The sequence below is a fragment of the Manis javanica genome, chromosome 2, assembly GCF_040802235.1.
Source record: "Manis javanica isolate MJ-LG chromosome 2, MJ_LKY, whole genome shotgun sequence".
Classification (NCBI taxonomy): domain Eukaryota; kingdom Metazoa; phylum Chordata; class Mammalia; order Pholidota; family Manidae; genus Manis; species Manis javanica.
In genome coordinates, this window is record NC_133157.1 from 7,852,778 (window position 1) to 7,877,671 (window position 24,894).

General features: G+C 44.0%; 1 protein-coding gene across 3 annotated transcripts in view; it reads right to left on the reverse strand.

Annotated features, from left to right (window-relative positions):
- The window catches only part of GARNL3 (GTPase activating Rap/RanGAP domain like 3), a 132,729-nt gene that overhangs the window by 60,102 nt on the left and 47,733 nt on the right, over window positions 1–24,894 (reverse strand). For all 3 annotated transcript variants that reach the window (XM_073224262.1, XM_037008129.2, XM_073224264.1), the window contains 2 exons: window positions 14,497–14,571; window positions 1,231–1,330 (listed from right to left, as the gene is read on the reverse strand). In XM_073224262.1, coding sequence (XP_073080363.1) covers window positions 1,231–1,330; window positions 14,497–14,571 — 175 coding nt within the window. The remainder of the gene's footprint in view (window positions 1–1,230; window positions 1,331–14,496; window positions 14,572–24,894) is intronic.

Sequence of the window (24,894 nt, forward strand, 5' to 3'; positions counted from 1 at the left end):
AAGTGATGCCTGCAGTTCTGCAACCATCTTGTGACCCCAAGGATGGCCAGCTTTGATGGCATCACTGAGCCTCTGAATTCACTAACCCTGGATCCTGCCCGACCTTTGAGTTTCTTGTTATGTCCCCCATTGTTTAAGCCAGCTGAGGGCATCCAAACTGATGGCACTGTTTTTCTCTAAGTCATCACTGCTCTGGGCACCGTGCTTCAAGCATTCGGGAAGATGACAACTTTTCCATTGATTTTATACTGAAATATGCCTTGCCAAATAAGTGACCCTCTTAGAATAATACAGTATCAGAATTTTTAAAAGATGTCATTTGAGTCTGATCACTCTCATTTTATAACTTAAGCATCACATCTTCTACAAGCAAATGTATCAGCCCGAGGAGCAATTTACCTAGCTCACGTCTAATCCTGCAATACTCATTATTCTTCCATTCCCAAAACCTTCTGTCAATAGCCACACTCCTGTTTTCCACCTTTCTGTACATGCTCACTTGAGCCCTGAACTGTAAATGTACATGCTTATTAATGACTGAGCTTTTGCTATGCACCAGGTATCAGGCTTAGGGTTTTCCCTGAATATCTCATTGACATTTCTGTTCCAACCTACTAAGTATGTAATAGTAGTATCCCACTTTACAGAGAAGGAAATTAAATGTCAGGGAAATGGAGAGTTACTAGTATAAGGGCCTGTGGTTAATAAGGGAAGAACCAGGATTCAAATCCAGTCTCTAGTCTCCACGGACTGCCTCTGCCAGTGCACATGGTCTGGCACATGGCAGGTGATAAATAAGTACTTGTCACCAAAGCAGACAGTACATAATGTCACTCAGGGGCTCAGGGAACCATTTCTTTTCCTCATTACCTTGTGTTCAAAACCCACAATAGATGGGGCACTTGCCTTGTGAAGTCTAAAGTTGTTTTCCACCCTGCACAAATTCTTCTTATATCTCAAATCACTCATTTAGATCATCTAATCCCCTTTAACTCTAACTCCTCAGGGACAAAACAAACAAAAACAAACCTAAAACAAAACAAACAAAATGAGAAAACTGGGGCTGAGACTGAATCAAATCAAATCCTCAAATTCACAAAACTAACCACTGCCCTGACACTAGTGTCCCTAAACTGGTTGGTTTCACACATCCAAGGGACCAGGAATCCCAGCAATGCTACTTTTCATTTTGGATACCCTTTCTTCCCAACCACCACAGGGCATAATTACCTTGTCCTAAAAAATACTTGAAATACCACCTGGTGTGGTATTCTGGGTTCTCTAAGTGCACGTCTGTTCTTCGCCAAGTACCTGGCAGAGCAGCGGCATTCTGTAGTGGAACAAAGCTGTGTCATGAAGAGGCTCATTCAGAAAGTTAAACAAGAAGCTGGCAATGACCTAGAGGCCAAAGAACCAGAAAAGTCATTGTTAAAAGCATACAAACAGGGCTGGAACTGTATGCTCTCATTAGAAAAGACACCCAGTCTATGATCACATCCCAGAAGCATGCTGGAGGTCCTTGGAGGGTAGGAGGAGAATGAACCAAGCGACCAGGGAGGGAGTTCAGTTACTCCTAACGTATCAGGTTTCTTCCCTTTCTGGAGGGAAGCTTCCAGGATAGTTGGGAGCTGGTGCCCCCTAGAGGCATGGCTCCTTCTGTTTGCCAGCCCTGTAACAGGCACACTGCACCTGCAACACATCTCTGAAGCACCTTGAATTCCTATTTTTTGTAGAACTTTAAAAAATACATCACAAAATAGCTCAATATGGAAAATATGGATAAACATGATGAATAATTGGAATCCTCTATCCAAAGATAATCATTATTAGTGATTTGGTATGATTTCCTCTAATTTTTTTCCCTACGTGCACATACACATGTATTTTTTCTTAGCGAAATGGAATCACACTGAATATACAGTCTGAAATTCTACTGACATTGTGCCATGTGAATGGGACAGACTACTGGAACATACTTTTCGGACCCTGACACGCCTTTAGTGATTTACTAGATGTCTGCGGTCAGCTTCTTTATCACATTGAAGATGTTTCCTTCAATTCCAAGTTTTCAAAGAGGCTTTTCTCAGGAATGAACATTGACTTTTACTGAAAGCTTTTTTTGGCAACTATTGAGAGAATAGGTTAAGTGGGGGGAAATCACAGTAATGTAATGAGTCATACTCCTAGCTCTTCTGACTCTGAATGGCGCTTAGATTTCCTGAATACACCCACCCTACTAGGTTGTGGTATAGAGTATTCTTTTGATACACTGTGGGATTTAAAAAAATGATCTCTGTATCCTATTTGTTAGAGAGATGGAGATGCAGGTTTCTTTTTTGTTATGCGTTTCTGTCATGCTGTCAGGGTTATATTATTTTATAAAGTGGATTAGGGTGCTTTCTGTCTTTCTCATTGTTCTGGAAATAATGACACTCATCAAAAGCTCTACGTGCCAAGTACTAGGCCAAGGGCTTTGTATGCATTATCTTCATGTATCTCCACTGACTTTATCAGACAGATTCTACCTTATCCTCCTACTTTCAGATGAGGAAATAGAGGCATAGAAAGTTTATGTTGCCTAAGGTTGCAGAGGTAATAATAGAGGAGCTAAAACTGAAATCAGTTCCAATTTCAGGGATTTTTTTTTTACTTTTAAAAATCTTAACCATTATACCATCTTCTGGTCCTTTTGTACGTTTTTAATCTATCCAGGGGTAAAGGTAAAGTTTCTTTGAATTATATATTTTTATAGGGTTTTCTTCAGTTTTTAAAGATCAGTTACATACGCACACATACATATATACATATACACACACATGAATTTTTATTTGGTAATAATTTTAAACTTACATAAAAGTTGCAAGAATAAGAAGGGTACAAAGAGCACCTTATCTCTTTTACCAGATTCATCCACTGCTAACACTTCATCCCACTTACACATTTGTTCACTAGGCGCTCTCTCTCCACACACAGTTTCTTTTGAACAATTTAAGACTAAGATGCATAGATAGTAGCCCTTTATCCCTGTCTTGCCAATGGGTTTCAGCCTGGAACAAGTTTACTGTGAATTCAACGAGACGGAAAAAATGACAATGGAACATTCCTGGGGTGAAAGAGCTTATACCCAACTTTATTCCCACAGTGGCAGGTTAATCACTAGAATCCCGCCCACTCAGAGCGAGTCAGCACGCAGCAAGCTGGTCTCTGCCTCTGCCTCTGGGCCTCTCCCCCCCCAGCCAGCCCCAGTCTCTGTCCTTGGGCTGCCACCACTCCAGCCTCTGCTCGCCTGCAGCCATGCTGCTGTGCAGCCTGGAGCACGGGGCGGGGCTCTTTATATAGAATCAATAACAACGTATTGCCCACACGCATGTAGTGAGCAAGCCCACCAGGGCCAGGTGAGAATCCTGGCCGTAGGAACCTTCACTTTTCCTACAATCCCAAATACTTGAGTGTGTATTTCCCAAGAATAGGAACATCATCTAATATAACCACAATACAGCTTTATTAACTTCTGTAAATTGACCACTGACATGATACTTTAATCTACCATCTATTCCTATTTTGTCAATTGGCTCACCAATGTTAAAGTATTTTCGAACTTGAGTACAAGATCATTTAGTTGTCATGTCTTTTTAGACTCCTTTAATCTGGAACATTTCCACAGACTTTCTTTATGACACTGACATGGTTGAAGAATGCAGCACGCACCCCCCTCTCCTTTTGTAAAATAAAGCACTCTTCATTTTGCGTTTGTCTGATGTTTCCCCAGAGTCAGGTGACGCATACCTGCTCGGAATACTACCTAAGTGATGTTTGCCCTTCTCAGTTTACCGTATTTCAAGACATCCGTTTGTTTCTCATGGGTGATATTAATGTTGATCGCATGCTCAAGATGCTGCCTTTTAGGTTTGACCTTTTGGTGTAATTCAAGAAGAGCATATAATTGGATCTTGTTCCTTGTAGAATTTCGGGATGATTCATCATCAACAGCTATTCATTTTATAACCATAAACCACGGGCGGTGCTGGCCCACAGTGCCTCCCACCATGCCACCCAGGTAGCACGCAGCCACGGCATGAGCCAGGGGTCCAGTAGCCAGCCTCAGGCATCAGCTGACTAGACTTAGTGGGGTCCAGCCAAGGCAGCTAGCCATAGCCTGTCACAGAGGCTGGTGCCATGGTCCCAAGGCCCTAGATCCTAGAAAGCATCAGCCAAGCCTGGGGAGGGGACTCACTCTTGAGTCACCAGGACATTTAATCTTCTCAAGCATCCAAGACTGCATGGCCCAGAGAGGTTTCTTTCATGGGGCAGCTCCAGACCTTAGCTTAGGCTTCTAAATTTGTTGAATGGTTCACCTGTGGGCCCATTCTAGCCCTCCTCTTCTGTGGGTAAGGACCTAGAATCCGTGATTTCACAAGCCTCCGACATGATTCTGATGAACACTGAACTCCCACTGAGATTCAGTGTTCTACACCAGGGTTTCTAAAAATCCAGGGAGGGCATCAACTTGGATCGAGCAAAAACAACGACAACAACAAAAACAAAAAACCTCATAAAACCCTTATTTTCTCTAACTTCTAACTAAAATGCAGTGTTTCTTTCAGTTATGAATGTATGTAAAGAACTGCGGTAGGATGAACAGCCCTGGAAACCATGTCACCAAAACAAATCACAGAAATTTTCAGAATTCATTATAGTGATAGCAGATCTCTTGAAACACTGTTATAATCTTCACTGTCCAGAATTACAAGTGATGAGACCTGCTGCTGGGTTAACCTAACGTACTAATAAAAAAGCATATACATTCCTGTACCACAAATTAGGTTTAAAACATCATTTTGATAACTATTTCAACACAACTGTTTTCCTTTGTAATCGCATATATTTCGTTTCATATATTGTAAAAACAAGAGCCCTGTTCTGAGAAGGGGTCTACAGGCCTCACAGACTACCACGAGGGTTCAAAGGCACAGAAAATGGCCCCCATACTCCAGACTTTTTGAAGCGCTGAGCTGCCCTCTCTCCTCCCAGAGGTGGGATGCTGGCAACTGCAGAACGGAGCAATACAGGGAGGGGCAAGGGGCAGCCCTCAGAGCCGCACCTCAGGGGAGAGATGGACTCTGGCAAGGAGCGCGCCACATTGCGTCTAGGGAGAACAGACTGTCGATTAGTTCTTTCCTTAATGAGCCCAGAATTACCTACTTAATGTTCATCTTCACTGAATCCTTGGCTGACATGGGGGAACACACCCAACAACAAAGAAGCAGAGCCAGGCACTTCTCGTTCGTTGCTAAAAGCACATGTGATGAGGTGCAGAGAGGAGAATACAGGCAGGGACTGAGAAAAGAAATGGAGACTAAGGAAAAACCGCAGAAAGCCAAAAATACCCTCTGCCCAGGAGCCTATTTCTGATGGTAAGGAGCAGAAATGGACAGTCAAGGGCACAAATCTTAAGTGAATAGTTAAATGATTTTTAAAATATATACACCCTGTAACCACAACCTGGATCAAGATAGAAAATATTTTCAGTGCTGCAGAAGATGCCTTAGTTCAATCTCCCAGTCAACACACAGTCACGCTCCGAAAGGTAATGATCCTGACTTGCATCACCATGGATTCACTTTACCTGCTCTTGAACTTCATAGAAATGAAATTGTACTGTGGGTATTTGTGTGAGTCAGGCTTTTTGTCCTTCAACATCAGTTCTGTGACATTCATCCTTGTGGGTGCGGTGGTAGTTCAGTCTTTCCTGTGGCCATGTAGCAGTCCACGGTATGAACACCAGCATTTATGTATGCATCCTTCAGCCGATGGCCGTATGGATTGTTTCCAGTTTTTGATTATTAAGAATAAAGTCATTATGAAAACACCTGTGTCTCTTTGGAGGACACAAGCAGTCACTTCTGTTGGGTATACATCCTGGGACACAGAGGATGCAGATGTTCAGCATTAGATGGTCCTGCCAATCACTTTTCCAAAGGGAATGGATGTACCACTTTCCACTTAAAGCAACGAATATGAGCATTGTAGTTGCTCCACATATCTGACCAACTGTTGGCATTTCAGTCCTTTTAATTGGAGCAGTTCTGGAGTGGGTGTAATAGTACCTAATTATGGTTTTAATTTTGCAATAAATCCTATTTTAAGTATGATGTATTTTTTTTCTAAGAAATTCATATTTATTAACTTTTAATTAAAAATATCACCCCATTGGGAGGTATTGTGATTATCTCAGTTTTTTTTTTTTTCTGAGAGGGCATCTCTCTTATTTATTGATCAAATGGTTGTTAACAACAATAAAATTCTGTATAGGGGAGTCAATGCTCAATGCACAATCATTAATCCATCTCAAGCTTAATTCTTGTCAGTCTCCAATCTTCTGAAGCAATAACGAACAAGTTCTTACATGGTGAACAAATTCTTACATAGTGAATAAGTTCTTATATGGTGAACAGTGCAAGGGCAGTCATCACAGAAACTTTCGGTTTTGATCACGCATTATGAACTATAAACAATCAGGTCAAATATGAATATTCGTTTGATTTTTATACTTGATTTATATGTGGATCCCACATTTCTCCCTTTATTATTATTATTATTTTTATTTTTAATAAAATGCTGAAGTGGTAGGTAGATGCAAGATAAAGGTAGAAAACATAGTTTAGTGTTGTAAGAGAGCAATTGTAGATGATCAGGTGTGTGCCTGTAGACTATGTGTTAATCAGCATGATGTATTTTACAGAGGATTTCAGAGACGGACTTCATCTACAGCACAGTAGGTGACAGTGACACCAGCAACAGATCATTTTTTTTTATATCAACAAGAAAGTTAGGAGGAAATATTCTGATGAGCACATTTTCCAGACAACTGAAGTTCAACATGGCAAACACCTACACTTATTTTATGCCCGTTTAGATAACCATTTGCTAAGAGGTGTTCTGGGGAGTAATAAACTGAAATTCTTCTACGCTGTCGACATGCCTGTACACGCCCACAGTGCTGAGTCCTGAGACTAAGGGATCCTGAATCATTTCTACGGCAAATTCCAAAGCGCACAAAAGCTCCTTGTTGCTGTCATTGTCCTTTAATCCCATTTACACTTGGGGGATGTGAAGGAGGAAGACTGAATCTGGCCAGGATATTTTAAGGAAAATTTCATCAAAATCCATACTTTCATTTTATCTGAATGTTCTCTAAGGTTTGACATTAAGCAGGGAATCCACACAGCGCAAACAATTCAGACTACAAGTGAGACCCACAGTGTTACGCAATGCCGTGATTCGTCAGTCTTTACTAGACTGAGTTCAGTTAGCCAATGAATGCAGTTAAATGGACTTCAGTTTCTAGGTTAAATGGCTGGGAGAGCACTGGCGGTAAAAAAGATGGATTTAAAAAAATAAACTAAAAAATTTTTGAGTTGCAAATATAAATATAAGCTGGTTGAAAAATGTCAAACCACACAAAAATTAAAACCCTTTTCTCTCTGCCCCAGTCTACTTTCTTTCCCAGGCTGATCTGGATAGTCCCAGGTCTTTTTATACACTTACAAGGATGTGTTAACTTTATATATACACATACAAATCACACTTCACATACACATGAATATATGTATATTCATAACACGTATACACGGTTCATTTGTTTTCATAAATGGGACAGTAGCGCAGATATCACACTGAAGCTTGTTTTTTTTCACTACAGAAAATATCTTAGAAATATGTGTAAGTCAGTACACATAGATTTACCTGGTTGTTTTTAACAATTACATTGATTTTAAAAAAAAATTAAGCACTCCAGTTGAGGATAGACATGTAAAATATGGAAGCAGTGATAGGGGGTGAAAGTGGAAAGTTAAAGTTCTCCAACTTCTTGCCTGACCTCCTATTTCCATTCTCTAGAAGCAATTACTATTAAATTCATGGGTGTCCTTTGGAAACTTTCTTGTACATTGACAAGCATATTTATCTTTTGTTTTTAAGGAAATGGGATGATACTATTCAATCATTCTGCAAGTTGGTTTGATAGCTAAATGTATCTTAAATGTTTTTCTATGGCATTACGTATGCCTTTACCTCATTCTAACAGCTACTTAGCATTCCATTGTATAAATATATCATAACTTATGTAACTATCCCTCTACTGAAGGAAATTGAGGTTGTTCCCAGGTATTTTTTTTTCTATTTTAAATAATGCAACAATACACATCCTAGCAGAACTGCTGACCAAATAGCACACATTTTTAATTATTGCTAATTGCCCTCGCAAAAGAGTGTATCCATTTACATCTCCCCCAACAGTATATGAGGGGATCCTCCCCTGCGGAGGAAGATAGGTATGTAGGAAGCTAAAAGATTATGCCCTCTGCTCCATTGTACACTAATTGATACATACAAGTGAGCTGTATGGGAGGTCTCCAGTGATCCACCCGAGGGTCACACTCATTTTAATTACTAATCTGAGTGAGCACACAGATGGCAGGAGAAGCACACCTGAAGGTAATGCGAGGCTTCTCAGTGGGTTAGCTAATAGACCAGGTGACAGAATCAAGATGTCAAAACAACTTTTGACAATTAGCAATTATCGGACATACTCATGAGATTAACGTCAGTGTGGACAATGCACAATCGTGCATTTAGGTATAAATCCAAACTGCACAAGTATAGGAAGGGGAAGGCCAGAAATTTGTACCCACTTGACCCACAAGGAAATTGTCTCAGAGATGTTGAATCATAAATTGGTAAGTGATAGGACTGGGGTCTGAACCCAGGTTTGTTTGACTCCAAACTGTCTCTGCTACACCAAGATGCCACCTCATAGCTAAATAACAGCACATATGAAAAAAAACTGGGGTCGGGAGGGGGTGGCGTATTGTAGGTCCCTAATGAATCACTGAACTTCATGAAAATGTTGGAGAGGGTGCTTAGCAAGGAAGGGGGCACGCCTGCTCTACCCTCTGGCTGTAGGGGGCGCCTGCAGCCCTGAGTGCGGCTCTGAGCGCTCAGTTTAACAGGTTCATTAACAACCTCCCATATGTCCAGGGGGAAGTGTTGTGGGTGAGCGGAACTGAGTCCACATCCTGGGAGAAACACAGCTGCTGTCTGAAATGCACGAGGGCCTCTCTGTTGAAGAGGGCCCAGCCTTATACCACCGGCTACAGAAAATGGAAATAGGAACTGAGTGGAACATATGGACAGATAATACTGAAAAGAACTTTCTAGCAATTAGAGGGTCTGAAAATGGAATTAACTGCTTTAGGGATGTGCTATAATGGGAAATACATATTTGGTGTTGGTCTCGGGTTCCTGGCACAGAGCTCCTAAAATCCTTGGGATTTCCTGAGAGATAAGGGTGTGAGGAGCATCTTTTGTTCTAATGAGGTACCTCTTAGGGGGTTTCTACATAGCCCCAGGATAGGGCTGTTCTCTAGGAAGACCAAGCCTCGATTAGAAGCTTGTAACTGGAAGCCATGCCCTGAAGCCTCTGGAGAGAAGAGGGGCTGGAGGCTGAGCTGGTCATTAATGGCCAGTGATTTGATTAGTCACACTTATGTGATGAAACCTCCATAAAATCCTATGTGACGGGGTTCAGGAGCTTCCCAATTGGTGTAGTGTCCAGTTGCTGGGAGGGTGGTGCCCAGAGAGGGCGTGGGAGCTCCCCGCTCCCATCCCCACTCCTTAGCTCCCCCTGCGCGTCTTCCGTTCGGCCATTCCTGAGTTGTGCCCTTTATAATACACTGATGAGAGTAAATAAAGTGCTTTTCTGAGTTCTGTGATCCATTTTAGGAAATTACTAACCCTGACTTTGTAGCCAACTGGGCGCTTGGTACTCGTGACCGGTGCCTGATGTGAGGACGCTCTTGTGGGACTAACTCCAGGTAGCTGGTGTCAGAATTGAGTTGAACTGTAGGACACTCAGTTGGTATCAGAATTGTTTGGTGTTCAGAGGAAAAAACCTATCAAGGGTAGCGAGTTTCCCATGACTGCAGATAAATTCAAGCAGGGACAGAGGGGCCGACTGTGGCGAATGTGGGGATTCGTGCCCTGGGCCGGGGACTGGCCTAGATGAACTCTAAGGCAGTAAGATGTGGCCCATGGAAAGGTGCTGATCAGTAGACTGCCTACCAGTCCGTGGCAAAGTGCACAGCAATGGAGAGTGGGCATTTAGGAACTTGTATAAGCAATCTGACATTACTGTGACCCCTGAGTATACGCTCAGTGGATTCATTTCCTTAAACGGAGTCCAGACCAATCTGGGTGTTACTGAATTTGGTGGTGAGCTGCATGAAGGGGCTGCTGTATACTGGCCAAGCATAGTAGGACCACACAGAATTATGTAACAGATAGGTGATAAAAAAAAAAACAGGCCCTTCATTACAAACAGCCTGAGCTGCACTGCTCAGAGGCCTTGGCCACTCGGTGACATCCCTGGTGAGGCCTTTCCTGACCATCCTAAGCAGGGCTCTTCCTGGTACTCTGCACCATGAACCCCATGTGCTTTCCCACAGCAGCTGCCGAAGTTTGCTATTATCCGGTGCATCTGTGTTACTTACTGACTTCTCTCCCGGCCTGCCTGTGAGCCCAGGAGGGCAGGGACCTCAGCAGTGCATCACCCGCGCTCAGCCTGGCTGAGACGGTCCTGCGGATGAGGAGGGCCGAGGGAACGGCCTGACAGGCGGGCATATCTCTGGGATGCTCTGACCACAAGCCAGCCTTCACGTGAATTGGTGGCACCATTTTTACATCACCTTAGCAACTTAAAACTTCTCACCCTGGGGATTTATTTTAAAATTGTCTGGCAAAGGAAAATCCAAATCCTCCCTCGATTCTGACACCAATTCCAATACATGATTTTTCCCCACTCTGCCAGCCAATCCTCCCACACCATCTGGGATAGGCTACAGTTCAGCACAATTCCCACACTGGAGATGGCATCTGACCTCACAGGTTAAGGGCTAGTCCTACAAGGCTGCCCTACCCCCAGAGGCCCCCACCTTACAACTTCAGATGATCATTTCGAGTCCAGATTGTCATCTGTGCTTCTGACCAACTGGCTACAGATTGGGGTTCCAATGACCTTCCTCTTTGGGTTTGATTAATTTGCTAGAGTGGCTCACGTTACTCAGAGAAACATTTTACAGCGAGGTTCCTGATTTATTACAGAAGGACAAAACTCAGGAGCAGCTGGGAGAAGAGATGCAGAGGGCAAGGCACGTGGGAAGGGACGCAGGGCTTCCGTGCTCTCTGAGCATGTCACTCTTCCCAAATCTCCACGTGTTTCCCAAACTAGAAGCTCTTCTATCCTTTGGGTTTTTATGGAGGCTTCATTCGCAGGCATGACTGATGAAATCGCTGGTCCTCGGGAAATGCACTCATTCTCCGGCCCCTCTTTCCTCCAGGCCGGTAGGGCTGAAAGCTCCACAGCTGGGATCCTGCCTTTGGTTCCTCTGGTGACCAGACCCCATCCTTAGGTGGCCTAGAGGCTTTCCAAAAGTCACTCCTTAACATAACAAAGACACCTTCGGGAAGACATCATTTGTACAACTCCAAGGGTTTTAGGAATGTGGGATTTTTTTCTAAATCAGGATTTTAACAAAATTCTAAATTAAAAGTTTTAATTCAAATTAATTTGACTTAAAATTGAAAAACTTCCTAGGCAGAAATTTTTCTAAATTAAATTTTTTTTCTAATTTTCCTAAATCAGGAATTGAGGAATTCAATGCCAGGAATGGGGACAAAGGCAAAATATATATTTCTTATTTTAAATCACAATATCGCATTCCCTACCAAAAGGCAACTCATCCTAGGCCTCCTATTCTTCCTAAAAATTCATTTTCAAGAACAGCAAACAGCACAGAGTTAGGGCGCCAAGCACAGAGAAACGACACGAGGAGCGTGTGCCAGGAGAAAAATCAAACAGGTAGCCGCAAATCGCTTCACATACTGAAATTATCAGTCACAGATGATAGCACCATTATACTGACTATGTTTAAAGAAATAAAAGGCAAATGTGACATTCCCTTGAGGGAACAGTCACTATAAAAAGTGACCCAGCAACCTTGGACGAGGCAATGGTTTCTTAGGTAGGACATGAAAAGCACAAGCAAAAGAGGCGACAATAGATGAACCCGACATCATCAGATTAAAAAACTTCTGTGCTTCAAAGGGCACAATCAAGAAAGTGAAAAGGTAGCCTACAGAAGGGGAGAAAATTTTTGAAAATCATGTGTCTGGTAGGGGTCGAGTATCTATATTGTATAAGGAACTCTTAAAGCTCGATAGTAAAAGGGAAAATAACCTAATAGTAAAATTGCTTTACAATTTGTCCATGGATTTGAAAAACTTTAGGCAGCTATATTGATCCTTCTAATGCATTAACTGCTTTAACTAACTCAGAGCGAACCACTGTTCTTCCCTCTGAGTCTTGCGTCCCTCTAAGGTCTTCTATCAGGCTGTACATCTACACTGGCCAGAGGCTTTTAACTGCAGACCATCAGTATTAAACACAGCCAGGGTGCTCCGATGCTCCCGCTCAGGGGCTGCGGTAGAAACCAGACTGGAAACAGTACTGGAGCCTTGATAGCATATTTCCCAGAGAAGCAATCTGAGACAGGACTGTGTGCTGAACACAACAGACCACAGTGAAACCAATAACCAAACCACTAAATGGTTCTGAGGACGTTAAGTGACCTGTCCACGGCCACACTGCCGGTGAGTTGTGGAGTCACAGCGTGAGGCCAGGCAGTCTGACTCGGGAGCCACTCCTGGATCATGATCCTCCATACGTGACTTCTGATCCCTGACCAGCTCACAGACATGTCTCCTGGCATACGGCAGGGCCAGGTGACACGGCCAGGTGAGCAGTGTGTGACGACCAGAGCACGTGGTGATCCTAGGACCACAGGAAGGCTCCACTTCTGTCTCTCTTAGGAGGAGTGATTTCCTCTAGACAATGGTTCTGGCAGGGTCAGAACTGTGCTAACGTGGGGTGGGGAAAGTCCAGGACAGTGTGTTCATTTCGGGCCTGGCTGAAGTTCTGCAAAATTTTGGTGGCAGAAGGATGTCTTGAGGTACAGCAATCTCTGGGGTCTCTGGTACTTAGGTTCTCAAAGTAGAAACAGCATGGCAACTGGTTCTCAAAGTAGAAACAGCTTCTGAGCACTGGAAAATGAGGACTCTGCTCCTGGGACAAGACTGGCTGCCTGGTAAGACTGTCTCATCCCAGGAGCTGGGCCGTTTGAAGAGCGCTGTTTCCAAGCTTCAGAAGCCAGTTTCCCTGGGAGTTCCTTCTATGTGGGTCAGCTGACATCATTCTGGACAAGAAGTATGTGGGCACCTATTCAGAGGTCTGGCCCAAGATGGGTCCGCCCACCTCTGCCTCACAGAGCAGTGGTGAGGGTACCATGTCTGAGTGAACACCTGTGCAAAGTGCAGCCAAAGGTGAAGGTGAACTGCAACTTTCCAAATGCTCTGGCCTTTCGAGTTCAGTCCACAGCTCTTCACCAGGAATTGGATTAAGGAGGTGCTCAGGAGGGCAAGACTGGCAATAAGCACCACTTACGGTAACAACCGCCATCATTACTAATGCAGCGGTCGCACTGAGTGCTTACTGTGTGCTGGGCATCGTGCTAACAGCTCTTTAAGCTCAACTCCCTGAATCCTTGCAATAATCCTGAGGCAGAATAGACAAAGAAACCGAGGCTCAGGAAGGCTGCATTACTTGCCTAGGGTCATAAGACTAGGAGCGGGGGAGCGGGAACTCGAACCCAGGCTCACTGACTCCAAAACTGGGGGTGTCCAAGCACTGTGATGGGCTACCTCTCAGAGAGACAGCAGAGAAGAAAAGACTGGGGTGCTTACACCACACTCTGCAGTTTTCAGGGAGACCCCAAGGGATAGAGTGGGCAGTGTTCTAAAGAAGAAAGCAAGGTGAGTCCCTGCAGCCTGCAGCGTGGACGAGCAGGAGAGCCCAGAGAGAGGGCTAGGGCCCCAATCGTGGTGGACGGCAATGGCCTCTCTTGCTGTGCTTCTCTAAACAAAGGCGACAGTTGGTAACTGCAGTAAATTTCTGCATTTCTCTCTCCTGGGCTCTGGGTTGCTCATTCGGCAGTGCCAAGCTGACCAGAGCTGGGGGCCTGGGGCCAGTGACAACGGGTGTCATGGCTGTGAATTTTCCTTTGGCCCCACTGCTGGCACACCACACCGCCTTCCTGTGCCTACCCGGTGTTATTAGAGATCAGTTAGGCTGCATGCAGCACCCGATTCGTATCACCTGCCGTAGAGAGAGTAAGGGCATTTCCCCTTCCCGTCTGCTCGGAGCAAAGCTCTGAAGAGCTCCGCTCGCCTCTTCCTGGGCTCCATCCAGGCAATGAGGCAAGACTTCTGTCGCTCTGCCACCGGGGCTCTCATCATGGCGCAGCTTCTGGCTCCATGGCTCAGAGCTCCTGGCACTATGGTCACGCGCCTGGGGACAGCAGAGGAAGTGGGAGGTTTCCTTACCTCATCTGAAGAGCCATTTTCCACTCTGAATCTTCCAGCCCTTTGGATGGCTCCATCGGCATCACTGGAAATAAGCTAGGGGACAAGAGAGTGCTCAGTTAGGTAGCTGGGTCACCATTTGTCATGCCCCTTCTGTCCGTATATCTGTCCTAAAAGGAAGCCAAACCAGCAAGAGCCGGAGGGCCCAGCCTAGGAGCTTAATGGTCTTCCTGAAGCTCTGTCATCAAGTCCTCATAAAGTCGGCCCCTGGGTCTCCAGTGAGCTGAAGAGAAGGAACAGCTGACACCCAAGAGTGGGAGACAAAAGTATCCAGTTGGAATCGGACCATATTCCAATACCGAAAACATGAAGGCGATGCTCCCTGGAAAAACAATCTCAAACCATGTGCGGCCGAGTGCGGCTCACAGATGGCAAGACCAGAAGCCAAGTCTCTAGTCCAGCCTCCTTCGCGGAAAAGCCTAGAAACCTGCTGAGGGCTGGTGTGAACTCGGGGCGCTACAAACATCACAGAAAGCTCTGCGCTTCACTCAGTTTCAAACAGTCTCCTCACAGCCAGTTAGTCCCTCCTGAGGCAGGCAGCCCGGGTTCTGGCTCTGGCAACACATTGCTTGCACAGAGTCTTCAAGAAGCTCCACCTGGAAAGTGAAGAGGGAAAAGGAGGTGTGGGGCGCGTCAGCCCCAAAACTACTGACTCAGGAGTGAGCTTATTTTCTCCTCAATCTTCTAGACTTCTCAGTAGCAACTTGGGAAAATGACGTGTCTTTTCTTTAACCTTTTAAATGTGCCCACAATCGCAGTGAAGGGCCAGCAACAATCCCACACACCAGACTCATCAGAACACACTCGTGCCAAGGGGCCCTTAGCCCTCCGACGCGGGACTTACCCAGTAAGTCAGACACCCCATTTCTTAAGCAAGATCATTACCTCATATTCGCATGTGTGTTAAGGAATATGAAGGTGTGAACATGGGAAAAGGTCAGGGGAAAGTGACAAATTTTCCCAAGGAAAATCGTTTTGAAAAGCTTGATAAATTTTCTCCACAATAGAAAGATAATAGTATCCAATATCTGAGTGCTTCTGCACGCCATGCACTCTTCTGGCTTTAACATGTATTATCTCATTTAATTCTCATAATAACAACACAAAATGGGTACTGTTATTCTCATTTATGAGTGAGGAAACTGAGGCAGAGACAGGTGAAATAACTAGCTTGGGTCACACCACTAGTACGTGGTAGACCCGGGATGGGAACACAGGCAGTTGGGCTCTAGAAGCCTGTCCTCCCAACTCAGGCGCTACCCTCCGCCACCACCCTGCGTGGAAGGTCCACAGTAAGGTCCAGATTTTAATACCTAATGTTTATCTTGCAAAATAATTTCTAAAAACAAATATAGAGATTTCTGTGCACATGTTCAGTTACTTATGGCAACAGATCACTACACTGTGGGTAAATTCAAGATGAGCAACGGACCATATAGGAAAGAATTTAACCTTGCTCAGAGAGAGGTCCGGCCTTTGCCCTCAGCTCCTGGAAGCTGGTCTCTAAGCCCTGGGAAGGTCCTGCATGGGAGCTGCTCACCTGGGGACTCTGGGCCCACAGGGGAGTGACATGACTTATGGAGGGGGCTTGGGTTACCTGGTGTCAGATCTACCTCTGGACCCCAAGACTCAGTGAGCAATAGGCCATGTGGACTGGCACACATGGCTGCCAGGAGGAGTTTATGCTTCCTGGCCCCACTGGCAGGGGACAATGGGCAGCTCTGCCCTGGGGACTGCCCCGGCTGTCCCATGTGTCCACTCCCTTGGCTGATGGCACTCTGTATCTTTCCGCTGTAATAAACCGTAAGTTTACAGGAACGTCCATGATAAGGGTGTCCTTGTTCGTGGTAACATTCTTAACAGCTTTCAGTAAGCTCTGTGACTGCCCTTCTGGCAAATTATTGAAGACCTGAGAGTGGCCTTGGGGACCCCTCACACTGTGGTTGATGCCAGAAATGAGGGAGCTTGGGAACGGATTCCTAACTCTACAGAGGCCAATTCTAAAGAAAAGAGCAAGGTAATTTTAGGGGTCCTGCCCTCCTTCTGGGGCCACTGCCTCTTTCACAGAGGATGTAGAGAGGATTCAGTGTCAATTTCTCCTTTGTGAGCTTCTACCCACTGTGTGTTAAAATACAGGGAATAGCTCTATAACATCTTACTGTGTTGATGGACAGTGACCACACTGGAGGGGGCGAAGACTTGATAATATGGGTAAATGCTGAGCCACGGTGTTGTGTATTTGAAACCAACATAAGACTGTATATCAATGATACTTTAATTTAAAAAAATACAGGGACGAGCAAATAAATTTCAGGTCAAGTGTTCTTGGTATAGCCCCTCAAGGGCTTTGGGAGAAGTGTTCTGAGGTCACATCTGGTGAGAAAATAGAGCTGCAATCAAATGAATAATATCTGACACAGGTCTGTGAAGAAAGAGGGTGACAGGTACGCCCCCCCTGAATTAGAGGTGGGTAGATGTAGTTCTCACCCTAACTAGTCTCACCCAGGACTCAAACGCTTGGGAGAAGAGGGGACATTCACTCACTGGTTCCGTCACTCATTCATGTAACAACTATAAATTAAAAGTCTACCACTATATACCAGATACTGCCAGGCATGGGATATAATGCCCCTTTCCTTTGCTGAGATTAGAACAAGAAGCTTATTACTTATCTTGCTTAAAAGGTTGAAGAAGAAGGAAGGAAGAACATGTTTAATGATCTGATGTTTGGAAGGAATTTAGCTCCCTCTGCCCTCATGGTCATGAAACTCAGACAATGAATCAGACCTCAGGCTAACAACATTTAACTGTCTCCTTTACCACCTCCACTATCACCATCTTCATCCAAGTCACTGCCACCTTTCACCTGGATGACTAACTGCTCCCCAGCAGGTTAATAAACCCACCACCATTGCTTCTCTGCAACCCAATCCTCAAACCCCAGCCCCGATGGCTTTAGCAAACTGCCAATCTGATTGCCGCCCATTGCCACCTCTAGTCCTTCCCACCAGAGCACGTGCATACATGGTACTCCCCTGCCTGGAAGGCCCTCCTTGCCCATCTTCTGCTAAAGAACTCCTACCCCTCATTCAATTTCACTGCAGTCAACAGTGCAGGGGACTTTCCTGCCCTCACTGCCTGGGGCAATGACCCCTTGCAAGTCCTGGAGCATGCCTCTGAGTCATGATTTATGTGTTGTGGTGTGATGACTTGATTCACAGCTGTCTCTCCCCCTGCACGCCCTCTGTTCTCCAAAGATGAGCTCCTTGAGGACAGCAACAGTTTGTCTCTCACCACTGCATCCCCAGCGCTGAGCACATTGCTTGATGTATAGATGTCCACTAAGTAGTTATTAAACAAGAAATAGTGAGTAGATGACTGCCAATGTCCTGTCTGAGTGACCAAAGGAATATGAAAATAGAACTAAGATCTATGCCAGTCCTGAAAACCACAGAAGGTTTGTTACTCATGTAAGAAATTTCCAGGAAATTCTACCAGGTCCATCATGGACAAAATACCAAAATAAAGGACAGGCCAAATAACCTGAATCACCAGTGTAAGGGAGAGTCAGCCCGAGTAACACTTACTCAAATCCAGCAGGTCAAACTAACACCCTGAGCTCATGCTGGCCAGGCCTGCCTGAGGTGAGTGTGGGTGTTCGGGCAGTAGGTCATCCAGGGACGGTGATGTGGCGCTGGCATGCAGAATGGCAGCCCCAGGGCTCCCCTGCTCCTCCTCCCTCTCCACCTGGTTCAGGCAACTGGCAAAATAAAGCACAGGATGCCATGGCGGCTGGTGCCTGATAAGACTGGCATGCCAGCTGGTATGACAGGAGGCAGTGCTCTGGTGAACCAGGGGATGAAAAAATAACACCACAGAAGAAAAATCTTTGTAATGCAGCAAAGAAGCTGTTTCCATCAGTAGTTCTCTTTCTATCATTCGTCATACCTCTACTCTGGCCAATTAAAACTACAAAAAATCTAAATGCTTCCTTTTGTTGGCAGATTTGACTCAGAAATGACAGAATGTCTACCAAAACTATCTATCTAAATGCCCAGTACAATACAACCTAGGAGCTCTCTCCCCCAGTTCTTCCTACATGGTACAGAGTTCCTACTGCCACCCAAATCCATTCTTGCCATCTTCCACAGTAAGGGAACTGTAGCTGGACATATGACTAGACCAAGGTGGCCATTTATCCTAATTCTCCCCCCTTGAAGGTGGGTCAAAGCTCCAGGCAGCATGGAAGGATCTAGGCCCTTCAGGGAGGAAGGTGGCTTTCCCACTCACCCTTCTGCTTCCACTAGCTAGAACCTCAATGCCCAGAGAGAGACTGAAGTGCATACTGAAGACAGTGGATTCACCTTGAGCCTGATGTGGGGGGCAGAGCCACACTTCAACTTTGAATACCTAGCTGAATGAGAGAGAGGAAAAAGCTGTTGTTTACTGCATTTTGATGCTCTGAGCCAACTAAGACACCCTGTCAGGAAGAACAAAGAGAAACATTGCTGAACCTATGACAAGTCCATAACTTAAAATGTGGACGCTGATTTGAGGTATCAAAACAAATTGACACATATTTACTGCAAACACACAAGAAAATTCTAGGCAAATCTCTCATTATTGTAATAATTTGGGAGGACACTGGATCTATGAAAATGGAACAATCTGTGACCAGCTTTCAGAAGAAAAGTATGTTTCCTGAATTTTGAAATGCAGGAACCACAATAAACCAAAAATTAGATACTGAGAAGAAAATGTCCCCAAAGAGTAGATTAGAATATCAGTTTGAAGTAAATAGAGAAAAATGATTATCAAAAACACAGAGAATATATCTGGGAGAAAGTACAAAGAATATGGACTGTAGTGTTATTAAGATGGTCTTTAGGCAGAGAACCCAAGAATAACCAAATCACTCTCTAGGCACACTACCCTCTTGGGTAAACTTTCTCCTAGTGAGCTAGAGACTGCCTTTGTTTAAGGAAGACTGGCTTGGAAGGTTTGGAAACAAAGCAGAGAGCAAGGCAGACTGAGATCTTACTGCTTCAAAGCCAGCAGAGAGGAGGGAGTTGGTGAGGGCCCTCTTACACAGGAGCATATCTGGCCCTTTGCTATTCTTCTGGGAGAAATGTCCAAAAAAGGGACATTCCCACATATGCTCTGACCTTTATAAATGTAGCTCTTCCTACCCAGGAGTTCAGTGACCAGCAAGATGTTTCTGAATCTGATCAATCCAGGTGCGCATTCCTGAAGGACAGAATGAAGGAGAGGGGTAAAATAAGAAGTGGGTGAAGGGGAGAGCCTGGAACTCCACCTAGAGGTCAATAGGGAGAACAGCATAAACATTTCAATAAGTATGAATGGGTTATACTCCCCTATTAAAAGAAAAAAGACTCAAGAACTAGAAAGATAGTTAAATCCAACTAGCTGCAAGAGATGCATTTTAAATACAAAAAAAAATCATGAAAAATGATGGTAAAGTAAAAAATATTCTTGGTGAGTTGGAAAAAAGGGAATGGTGAGGGAATGATAAAATCAGAAACTAGAGCTCAGGAGAAAAAATAAAATTATAAAAAGATATGGTACATGGATATGTACCATAATATAATAATTTATTATTATTCTCCCCATATATAATTTATTACTTATTATTATAGCTATACCTTAATAATTTATTATAAAACAAAAACTATTATAAACAGAAGAAGTTTAAGTAAATATAACTCTACTGGGAAACTTTAATATATTTCTCTCTGATAAATCAAAGCAAAAATGAATAAGAGTTTATAGAGGAATCAAATAATACAATTGGCGTAATTTATCAAGGTACAAACAAGGTATTTTAAGAACATACAAGCCTTTTAAGAGCATCTCCTAAACTTTTAAAAATGAATCTAATAGTGGATAGAAAGCAAGTATGAATAAATTCTATAAAATAGAAACTGTACAGACATTTTTTAGCATTATGCAACTAAATAAGAAGTTAATGTCAAAAAGATTTAAAAAATTGGAAATTAAAAAAAACACATCTTGCATCAAATAGGAAAACTAAAATTGGACACTATTCAGACATCAACAATGAGAATGGTATATATCAAAACATGTAATGTGATAGATCCTATATGTACAGAAAAATTCATATTTTTAAGTACTTTTATTATTAAACAAGAAAAAATAAAAACAATGAATTAAGCACTAACCCCTTGAAGATACCAAAAAGAACAATGAAATAAACCCAAGAAAAGCAGGGGGAAGGAATCAATAAAAGATCAGAGCAGAAAGTCCAGATTTAGAAAGACAGTAGTATCAATAAACACATCTAAGACATCACTAGCAAGTCTGATTTTTAAAAGCAATGAACAAAGATGAAATATATAGAGCGATAATAAAGAAAATATAACCACTAAGAAGAAAGAGGTTTGTAAAAGCATGAGAGAATACTCTAGGAAACTATGCAGATATTACCCAAAACTGTAACAAAATGGGAATTTTCTAGGAAAATAGACATAATGAAAATTACTTTAAGAAGAGAAAGAATCTTGAATATGGCAATAACTATTTGTAGAACTGGAGACGCTGTCAGAACGCTGCCCCAAGAGGGAGCCCTGGCTCAGAGGGTCTCTGAAGGAGGCAAAGGGCCCTGCCCGCCATGTGGCCACGTGACACACGGGCGCACTCACAGGCCAGCAGCAGAGTGTCCTCCGAGAGGCAAGTGGCAGAATTCTTGATGCATTCATTTTTATGCAGCAGTTCGGAGAAAGCATGTTAACAGATACTTAACATAAGTAATACTAAGAAAAGAGGACAGGATTTTTATTTGATTTTACTTCATTTTGTCTGACTCTGCTTTGGGCCTATACGAAATGACCAGGGCCGAGGTAGATTGCCCAAGAGAGGAAAAGGAAAGGAAAGGCACATTGAATCACCATTTGGCTAGTATCTGCCAGGCACCGTGTGGGATTCCTGTAGAGTTCTTGTGCTGTGCAATACTGTAGCCAACGGCTCCACTTCAGTTGAAGTTTAAATTAGTTAAAATAAAGATATTTAGTTCTTCAGGTGCACTAGCCATGTTCCAGTGCTCAGAGGTTACATGTGAATCTGCTATGCTGCATAGTGCAAACGACCAATTTCCATAGTCCTGGGAAGTTCTATTGGACAGGACTGGGACATGCCGGACATGAATGCAACTCTGGGTGACCAAGATCAAATTGGTTTCTCAGGCTGAAACTTGTTCAGTTAGTTAAATAAATTAAAAGTGGTGGAAATTCATGCACTTTGGCATCCTGAGTAGAGCCTGTGGTCCAATCTTAGCCAAACTGCAATGGATTCATTTAACACTAAACAATAGTCAACTGTTCAGAATAAAAAATGGGAAGCATAAAATGCTATTCATTAACTACTGTAAATAAAAGCATTATTAGTTTAATATTATAGGCAATTAAATGAGAATTTTTCTAAATTAATATGAATACATAATTTTAAAAAACAAAAGGCTCTTTTCTTCTCTACTTAATTGCTTTGTTTCTTTGGGTTGGTGTCTCTATCATAAAATAGGGCTAGGATTCCCTTCAATCTCCGTTTGTCATGTACTATGCACTTGGCATTCAGGTATATAAATTACAGAAACCGTATTTTAACCTAGGGAAAAAACTCAAGAAGTTTATATAAGTATATCTTTTAAAATATTATTACAGATTTCCACCCCCGACCCCCATCTCCTTTCTATAAAATGAATGGTTATGAGTGTGGGTTTTGGCCCCTGACTGATCAGGTTCAATCTCAGTTCCACGCTTATTAGCAGTGTAACCTTGGGCAAATCATTGAATACTTCCTCTCTAAATCTTAGTTTCCTTATCTTTAAAATGGGGACAATGATTATAGCCACTTCTAGGCTTGTGGAGAGGATTCAATAATATAAAACATGTAATGAGCGTAGAATAGTGCCTGGACAGACGAAGCACTCACGAAGAGTCACAACAACATATATCGTAATTACATGATAATGAGTACTATAAAATGCTCCGATTCCTAGAGTATGTGAGAGTAAACCAGTTTAAGGCTGCATGTAAACCCTTGGAAGCTCTGCTTAAACATTGCCTATCTAGCAAACATTACCAAGAACCTCTTTTTCAGGGCCTGTACGCACTGCTGGACTTATAAAGACAAATGCCTCGTGAGCCCTGCTTTGGAGGAGCGCAGAGCCCAGTGAGAGAGGCGCACATATAAGGGGATAAGTCACCCACGGCCCGGTTAAATGCCACAACAACAGAAGCAAGAATGGGGTGCTGGGGGAAGTAAGAGGCTGCAGAGGCTAACTCTCCCTGCGGGGCCTGGAGGTCTGCTGCTGTGATCTAGTTTCATCTGGAAGAGATTCAAGACCTTTGAGAAGTGACTCCAACATGAGCAGAATTGTTTAAACTGCAAATACTGGTCAGGAAGACTCATTTGACTCTGGATGTGGAGATCAGACAGTCACACACACACACCCGATTTAGAAAGTACTGCTCGGAAGGGATGAAGGAAAGTTTAAATATTTCCATAAAAAAAAAACACACACAAAAAAAGGGCAGGAGTGAGGGGTGGGGGGAAGGAGGGCTGGGGCCTAAGTGTGAGCAGACGAGCCTGCCCTGAAGGTGAGCGCTGCCCCGGCGCCTCTCCTGCCGCTCAGTTCCCTCTCAGGGCCTGTAGGGGCTGGGTGTGGAGGGACAGGGGACTTGTTCTCTCCCTCTCGTCTTCACCTCCATCCTCTTCTGCCTGTGCTGAGGGCCAGGGAACAGGTTTGGGGTGCTGGGTTGCTGGAGGGCTAAGCACCAGGGCACCCGTCAAAACACCCGGGTTGGTTAGAGGCAGCCAGGAGAGGAACCGTGGCTGCAGGAGAAGGGCCAAGGCCTGAGATGTGGGCTCAGACTTTTTCAAGTCACTGTCAGCACTGGCCACGAACCTCAGCAAACTCAGTATCCCCCACATGGTTCACTGGATGTCTTGGGATCATGCCCTGCGGTTTTCACCAATCTTGACTTCACGGCTTTGCCATCCCCTTCTAAAACCTCAAACCTGCTCTCACCCACGATGGCTTTGTCATCACAGTGCCTGGCAGACAAGCCACGCTAGCTCTTCCTTGCACATGTTCTAGCTGGGGATCTGTGGTTATTCACTTCCCCACTGCACTTACCAGCACACAGAGCTCACATACCTCCGACTTCTCCTGCTCACCGAGTCAGGTCCCAGCTGTCAATCACCCTTTCTCTTCTGTGGGCAAAGAAACACAAGTCTCCAAAAGCCTATTACTAGGCTCACAAGCTCACGCTCTTGGACTGTGGCTAGGTCTTCACTACCACTCCGAATTCTTTTATCCCCTCCTGCTTTACTTCCCATTACATCTCCCACCCTGTCCCTGACTTGCCAGCACTAAGTCACCCCTCCAGAAGTGCCCTTTCTCCAGAGGGATGACCTTCCCACCTGTTTTACTGAGGAATGTGCAGCAAGATAGGCTGAGTGCTGTCATCTAACCCTGCATCTCGAATACATGTTTTGGTTTCCTCATTAAAATCATATCTGACTAGCTGTCCCTGATACTTAACTTCCCAGGAAAATGCCTGTGAAGATTCAGCACAAAAGGTGACAGTTTATTCCCATTCTACAGCCAAAATATCAAGACATTTTCTAGTTACTGTGTGGCCAATGGAGAAGAGCTGAAAAATGTATTTGATCACTGTTGCCTGAAATGGAGCAAGCCTGTAGTCAGCAAAGAAAATTGAAGGGCACATTCATCTTCCCTCCGTTTGCCTACGAGACATGGGGTCTATATGAAGAGTAACAATAAAACATGGGAGTCACCCTTACTGTATGGGTCCTGAATTATAAGGTGGCCGCAAACTAGCACCTCCTTTTCACTCCGAGAAAACATTGGGTGAAGAGGGAGGGAGAAGTCCATCTTAGAAAATGTGGTCTTTGTAAGCAAAATGCCATACGAAGGGAGAGAGACAGGAAAAGTCCTGGTAGCAGAGCGTCCTGGGGCGTACAGGCTTGGCAATAAATCAAGCAGTTGGCTGCACCAAAGGGTGTCTGGGGTGGGGACATTTTTTAGTTCACACAGATGCCATTTTATCAAGTTTCTGTAAAGAGCAAAGCAAACATTACTTTAATACTCACCTTTCAACCAGACTGCTTTCGATAGCCCCCTAAAGCCCTGCTATATATACATAAATTCTGGAGCCACTGGTTAAGAGCAGTCAAAAGCCAAGCACAGAGAACATCCTATCTCACTCCAGCAGAGCTTTACAAGATAAACACCAACTAAACACTGGAAACCGATCAGGGAGCTTTGTACAACCACCAGCCATCCAGCCGTTTAGCTCA